At 44.7% G+C, this 7650-nt stretch overlaps 1 protein-coding gene across 1 annotated transcript in view; it reads left to right on the plus strand.

The window, feature by feature from the left end:
• Window positions 1-3405, plus strand: part of zfpm2b (zinc finger protein, FOG family member 2b) — a 33996-nt gene extending 30591 nt beyond the window's left edge. Inside the window, exon 8 of the mRNA XM_026995721.2 lies at window positions 207-3405. Within this exon, the coding sequence (XP_026851522.2) occupies window positions 207-2602 (2396 nt within the window). The 3' untranslated portion in view covers window positions 2603-3405. The remainder of the gene's footprint in view (window positions 1-206) is intronic.
• The last annotated feature ends 4245 nt before the right edge of the window (window positions 3406-7650 follow it).

Genomic DNA, 7650 nt, shown 5'->3' on the forward strand with positions numbered 1-7650 from the left:
CAGGCCTGTTAATTATCTGATAAACTGCATATATGTTACAGTAAAGCAATTAGTAAAATGTGCAGTATAGGTGCATTCCATGATCAGGCTGGGCCAGTCTGTCATTATAGATTCAAATGATAAAAATGATTCATTATTGATTAGAGCAGACTGGATCAGTGATCAATAATGGAAATGTTTTGTTGCTGTTTTTGCTACTTCACCAGCTTTCAACTCTGAGGAGACACCTGCTGGAAGCAGTTTGAAGTGTACTATTTGTGACTACACAGCCAACACTCTTTCAGCTCTGCAGCCTCACATCCTGTCCCACCTGTCTCAGGCGGGACTCAGGTGCACCCACTGCCATTTCACTTTCCAGACGCTCAGAGAGTTGACCAAGCATCAAGAGTTGCACAAGCATGGCGGCGTGAGCAGCAGGCCTGCCAAGGAATGTGAAACAGAGCATGCTCAGAACCTCGGCACACACAGCCCCAAGCTGTGTGGCCGCATCTCAAGCAGGAAGGACATCCAAGAAAGTCCAGTGCACCAGGACGTGGCTCAGAGCGAAGTACAGGAGAACTGTGAACAGGCACTGTCAGCCACGAAGGGAGAGGTCAACTCAGGAAGTAGGGCTAGCTTCTCCTACACCAGGGTGAAGTCAGAGCCTTCCAGCCCCCGCTTGGCCTCTTCGCCTATCCAGCACCATTTGAGCCCAGCGTTTCCCATGCCACCGTTTATGCCCCACGTCCCTTTCTCACAGGACATAACTGCTGTTCCACAAGCATCTGAAATACTGGCCAAAATGTCAGAGCTGGTCCATCGCAGGCTACGTCACAGCGGGAACAGTTACCCACCAATGATGTACAGCACACTGGTTTCAAAGGGAGCAACGTGCTTTGAGTGCAACATCACTTTTAGCAATCTTGACAACTATTTAATTCACAAGAAGCACTACTGTAACAGTCGCTGGCAGCATATGGCCAAGCCGCATGATTACAGCAGCATTCTGGAAAAAGCTTCAGACACACAGCTTCAGACGAGTCCTAAGAGTGGGGGCAGTTTAGCTAGCATGCTGAATGCTGGCCAGACTTCTGAGGCCAAAGGTCTGGATTCCACCCAGTTCATCCCTTCTGTTTGTGATCCTTTCATATCAGGTGGAAAAGCTCCTGACGAATTTCCAGTGCAGGTTAAAAAAGCATCAACACCTTCTTTTGTTGAGGACAGACACAATGCCATGCACTTGGACACAAAGAGTCCAAAAATGTCCTCGCATGAGAGTGAGATGGACCCCAGCCAGACAACATGCGATGCCTGTAAGATCACCTTTAATCGTCACGAAACGTTTGTTGTGCACAAGCAATACTATTGCGCTTCTCGCCATGACCCGCCCACAAAACGAGCAAATGGCAACAAATCACCAGCCAATCAGAAGTCAGCGCGTGCTCGTAAAAGAAGAAAGGTGCATGAGATACCAGGTCCTGATCAGGAGCAAATGGGACCACAGACTTACCTGGGGATCCTCAGTGTGAATGGGTCCTACCTGACCCAGGATGCAATGGAGAGTCTCAGGGACCAGTGTCATCAGAGGTACAATATGATCCAGGGTTTAGTTCCCAAGCACCCTGAACCTTCTTTGACAGTTACAAAATCAGCCCTGGTGTCAAAGTGCAATGCGATAGCCCAAGAAGAAGGAGATGCACCCATAGATCTCAGTAAGAAATGCGTGCCACAACTTGGCAACATTTCAATTCCGGCTAAAGGGCTCATGGACTACCATGAATGTGTGGTCTGCAAAATGAGCTTCAATAAAGTCGAGGATTACCTTACCCACAAACAGAACTTCTGTCCAAGTGCTGCATTGGACAGCAAAGTTCCAAACATCAAAAAAGAAAGTTCTGGAAATGTAAACGCCACCTCAGAAAAGCCCAGCAAACATTCTGGTTTTGAGCATCCAGTTCAGAATGTCAGTACCACCCCAGTACATGCCGGGACTACATCTGAGATCAGAACATCTGGTGAAGAGCAGCAATCCTCCATAAAAAATGAGTGCAGGATGCAGTCTCTGGAGGGCTACCCAGGTGCTGCAAAGAAAATGAGAGCGGATGAACAGATCTGGCCATACTATGAGATCAAACCTGCCGACTACGCCACAGGGATGCTCATTACCCAAAGCGAGCGGAGGCAGAGTCCTAATGAGGGCAGCGAGGGTGAAAAGGACCAACCCATGCCCGATGGCAGCCATCTTAGCGCTAATGCTGCAGAGAACCTGAAAATCACAACCAGGGGCATGGCCTTGTCCTTAAAAGACACCCTCCAGCTTGAAGACAAGCCAGGGGAGACTGGAACTGATCAGCACAGCCTCCCCGCCCCAGATATCCACTGTACTTATATCTCACCAAACCCCGAGGGCTCTTGCCAACCTAATGAGAGCAGCTCTTCATCGCCCACATCCAAGACTGACGAGCTTTCCTCTAGCATTAAGAGAGGTCAGAACGGACCCATATCCACGATGGGTAATGTCAAATACTGCCGTCCATGTGACATCCAGTTTAATAACTTGTCGAATTTTATAACACACAAGAAGTTCTATTGCTCTGCCCACACCACAGAGCATGTAAAATGAGTACTAACCCCCCAACTCAGTGCACCGTGCCCGTTTACACACCTGCACACGGACAATCAAATCAGGAGATTTATCCTTCTGCAGTTTAATAGTGAATTTTGAAATGTTTGTTGAAAGAGTCTTGTGTGGAATATTTTTTGGCCTCTCTGTGATGTATTTATTTATTTTAAACATATTTCTAGCAGTAAACCAATACAGATTTGTGAGAAATAATTATAAGAATTCTTTTCCTTTTACTTGGAATCAAAGGCTGCAAGTGTGGGCAGCATAAGAATTCAATGGGAAACTAATGCACCGCAAACTGCAGAGCTGATCATGTCGGCAGTCATAAAATACTCAGCATTTCTTCTGGAAAAAGGCATAATTGTCAATACATGTAGATTCTAGTTTATCCTTGCTGTTATTTATGTTTATTTATAAACAAACATTTTATTTGTTTTTTTGCTTATGCAAAATTCTTCTTATAAGTATTTGTATGTGTTTGCTGGTTCTCTGGTCTCTCTTTTTAACACTCGGCTTCTAATGCAATACTTTTTAAAAAACTGAGCCATTAGCAGTATTACGAAAGAGTGACTTTTTTTTTAACTGGACACCTGAAATTGTCTGTGAAAATGTTTACTTGTCTTGCTGGACACAAAGGGAAGGGAATTACACTTGAAAAGATGACTCAGTGTAACCTTCACAATAGAAAAAAGTAATATGTTGTCAAAAAAGTGTTGCTATGCATGTACCTGTATGGAATGAAATTCCAGATGTTTGACATTTTGATTTTATGTGGCATCTAAATTAAAATTCTAATCTCAGGACCGAGTGTATGCATATATTATTAGTTGTTGTTTTTTACTTGCGCAATATTTATAATGTGCTTTTCCCTGAAGTGTAATAATATTATCAGGGTACCTTTAATGCTTAGGACCAGTCACTCCCTTTCATTGCAGACATCAGATGTTTTGGTAGGCACAGATTGCCACTGCTCTCCCTGCTGGCTATCTCAAATACATACATGTCCTCTTTTTCATAATCTCATTTTTATATCAGTAATATTTAGCATACTGAAATTATATTATTACATTCATGGTCTCATTCATAGACAAAAATTGTTTAAGTACTTATGATGTGCAAAGCAATGACATCAATGTGCATTATGCTTACATACAATTATTAAAACAGTAATTGTATGATATTCAGTACAATTATTAAAACAGTAATTCAGAGGGTGTACAGTAGAGGTCAGCACACACATAGCAGTAGCCTCATCCCTACCTAAACTAGCTGACCGTTGTCATGGCATCTGCAGTGTCTGTAGATGCGATGGCAGAGGATGGCATACAGCTTCTCTATCTGAAACACCACAGTCTCTTCTGTCTTCACCACCACCCACTGATGGAGCTCCTGAGGGAAACAAGTCCAGCCCGGCATGTGTCTCAGTAGATGGATAAAGGGGTTGATAACGTTAATAATGTCTTATAACCGTGTTATAACCAGTATCCGTCAGGTGCTCCTAAGCTCCACTGACCTGCGAGGCTTTTATATTTATTTTATCTGTCCAGTTAAATGCTTCTCATTTTTTATTCTTCTTAACAGAAATTTTGAGATAATCTCACTTTTTTCCTCAATGTTTTGCCAAGTTTGATAAAGCATGTCTGATGTGGTGTCCAGCTCTGTATGTGTAATTTCTTACCTTGAACTTAATTTCTGAATTTCTTACCTTGAACACCAAAGTGACCGGTGGTGTCTTCTGGGACAGGATCTTCAGCGACTGGTCCACGTTAACCAGCTGCTGCTGCACATGGAGCTTGCCTGTGCAGGTCGTCCGGCCAATGCATTTCCCCGTGGGGTCAAAGGTCAAAGGTGAGGGAAGACTTAAGTTTAGACAAACCCATTTGGGGTGTTTCTTATCTGTGTGAAAATGGTCTCCTGTCTTTGTGCTGTGGTGTTTTATGGTTTTGGCGGGGGTTTGTTGCGTTTTTAGGAGTTGAGGCAGGTCAGTTTTAAGCAGAGAAAACGTGAAAGCCCGCTGTGCTCCCCAGTCTGCCGCGTTGTGAAATTCTATTCTGTGTGAGTTAAACGTGAGCTGCAGCCTTATAGGTTTGAATATTAATCATTACTAAATGCAAGTTATCAGCTACACACATGGTCATTTGTAACAGGCCATTCACAGAGGTCTATTCAAACATGCATTCAGTGTTACTAAGAACATCACAAAGATCTAAGACGCCACTCATCCATGTATTAATTTTTTGGGTTGGGGGAGGGAGGGAGACTCTGTGATTCCATGAGAGTATCTGTGCTTGCTTGTTTGTCTTTTCTTTCTCCATGTTGGGATAAGGAAGACAAAAACATCTAATTCCACAGCTGGAAGTACATTTGTGTTACTGTTCCATGGTAATTAGGTAATTACATCTCATATAATATAATTATATCTCTTCTATCTTATCTCTTAATACACTCTAAATGCCTGCATCTGAAACTACATGTACCCCCAGGTTAAACTGGAGCCTAAATCGTGGAGGAGCTCCTTATGTTTGGCACATGGGGGTTGGCAGTGGGTGGTGCTTCCGCTGCGGGCTTCTCTGCTTCACCCACCTCCGAGTCTCGCTCCTCCACCTCGTAGCAGGATGGTGCAAACCTGGATGAGATGCAACCTTCAAATGCAACATGCAAACATGTTCCAATCCAAACCCGGCACTCGATGTTATCAACACACACAGTTTATTGAACAATTAATAAAACTGGTTGGCAACACTGTCACAACAGCTGACTAGAAGATAACAGGAGGGTGGAAAATCTGTAGTACACAGCTCTTTGGGGCTGTGATGTGAATGCTCCTGTGGTGTGTGTGTGTGTTGGACACCTCTGCATGATTCTCTGATCTGTTCACACACCCTCTCAAAGTCCTCATCCAGCTTGTCCCTGATGATGGCAAGGTCAGTGTCCTTCAGCGTACACGTACGATGACGAATCTGCTGATCTGCACACAGAATATTTGTCAGGCTCAGTAGAGGGTAGAGAATGTAATGACCTGGGTAGAGAATGATAGAGAATGTAATGACCTGAAATGACACATTTAAGCATGTGGCAGAGCTGAAAAATTACTCAGCCTCTTTGTGTCTTTGATTCTTCCAGATCAAATCCACGTCTTGTTCACCGTGACGTACTTGTGCTTGTCGATCTTTGTAAGCACAGTGGCGAGATCCATAGGCTGCTTTATGTCCGTGAGGTAGTCAGGCACCTTAGAGCATGTAAGAACCAGCATGGAGAGATCTACTATGTTTATATAGCTGTGAGGCAGAACCAACAAGATATTCTCATCACTAAAGCAGTGCTTACTGATAACACCTACACCAGCAATGTACTGAATACATTGGCATACTTTGCATTCCAAATGTGAAACAAGTGCCTTGGTGCAGATCTAATGGCATCTAGGCTGATGACTGGTCCTAACCTCTTCGAAGTCAACAAGCTTGGTGAAAGCCTTGAAGCACCTGTCCTGGGACAAACTCCCAGTGACATCACGCAGGAAGAAGTAGATATAATTTGCATAAAAAACATGAGCTACAGTCCCTAAATACTTCAAACTGTAACCTAGAGAATCTATCTCATATCCTGCAGAAGGACTTGGCACTGACACGCTTTCTTCTTGGACAGAAGCGCTTTGGCGGCCTGATTGAGGATGACATTCTCAAACAACTTCTTCTGCTCCTCATGTGAGGGAAGCCTGACATGGAATACTTCTCAGTTCTCCACCTGGAACAGAGCCTGGAGCTGAACCAGAGGGGTGTGCACACGCACACACACACATATACACACACACACGCACACACACACAGTGGAGTGAACATCAACCCACCAAACCGATCCACAACAGATGCTATAACAGATGGAGTTTAGAAATGGTGCTGAAACAAAAGATTATTTATAGATGATTGTACATGTGAGTGAAAACAGGTGTGAGAGCTTCTTTACAGTTCTAACACACTTAGTCACTGCTCTATCAGTAGGCTGCTTTACTGAAGGTACAACACGGACCACGGAACGATAACACAGGCAACGCAAACTTGACAGGGCTCAGTATATTCAACTATGAACCGAGAACACAGAGGCATGCATTAACAAAGACCAACTAACAGCAACAAACACAGGATTTAAATACACTGAGTAAGGTGGACTAACAATGACTAGCTGATAACTAATAAAACTACCAAAACAAAACCAAAGCAGAACAAAGACACAAGACAGGTAACCAAGGAGACACTAGGCAGTGTGTGTGTGTGTGTGTGTGTGTGTGTGTGTGTGTGTGTGTGTGTGTGCGTGTGCGCGTGTGCGCGTGTGCGTGCGTGTGTGTGTGTGTGTGTGTGTGTGTGTGTGTGTGTGTGTGTGTGTGTGTGTATGATGTGTATAGATGTGCAGATGCAGGTATATTATGTGCAGGTGTATATAGGTTCACCTCCTCAGCCAGGTGGTCGTGGGAGCCGCTGGTGCTGGTGAGCATTAGGATGGCTGAGAAGGAGGGGACGTCCTCCAAGAGTTGGAGGAACAAGCCTTTCAGGGAGCTGCTGGCAATCTCCCACATCTGCTGGACATTGGGGAGGTATAGGATGCTGGGACATGTCCTCTTAGCCTCGCTGAACACCCGCAGGGGCAGGATTCACACCAGAGGAAGTGTAGATCAGGGTCTTGGAACGAGCTCATCCTGAAAGCTTTGCAACACTGGGTACTTATATCAGCACCACATTCTGCCATGTATCAACATTCTTCAACTAGGTGACTAATACTAAAGTGAATGGTGACACCACTGGAGGTGTAGGTGTGAGATAGTGTGTTACTTCCTCTGGTGATGTGCTGCTGACTCAGAGCTGTCTCTCTGACTCACTCCCCATTTGCTCAGGCAGTCTGCTCCCTTCCTCATGAAGAATGCCACCTTACTCTGTCTGTCACTGCATTCGTTGGCCAGAGCATGGGCCACCAGCGTCTTCCCTGTGCTAGGAGGACCATGGAAATGACAGCCCCTGCTCAAGCCAAGCATGAGCCAGAGGAGAGCGGTTTAC

The sequence above is a fragment of the Electrophorus electricus genome, chromosome 8, assembly GCF_013358815.1.
Source record: "Electrophorus electricus isolate fEleEle1 chromosome 8, fEleEle1.pri, whole genome shotgun sequence".
Classification (NCBI taxonomy): Eukaryota; Metazoa; Chordata; class Actinopteri; order Gymnotiformes; family Gymnotidae; genus Electrophorus; species Electrophorus electricus.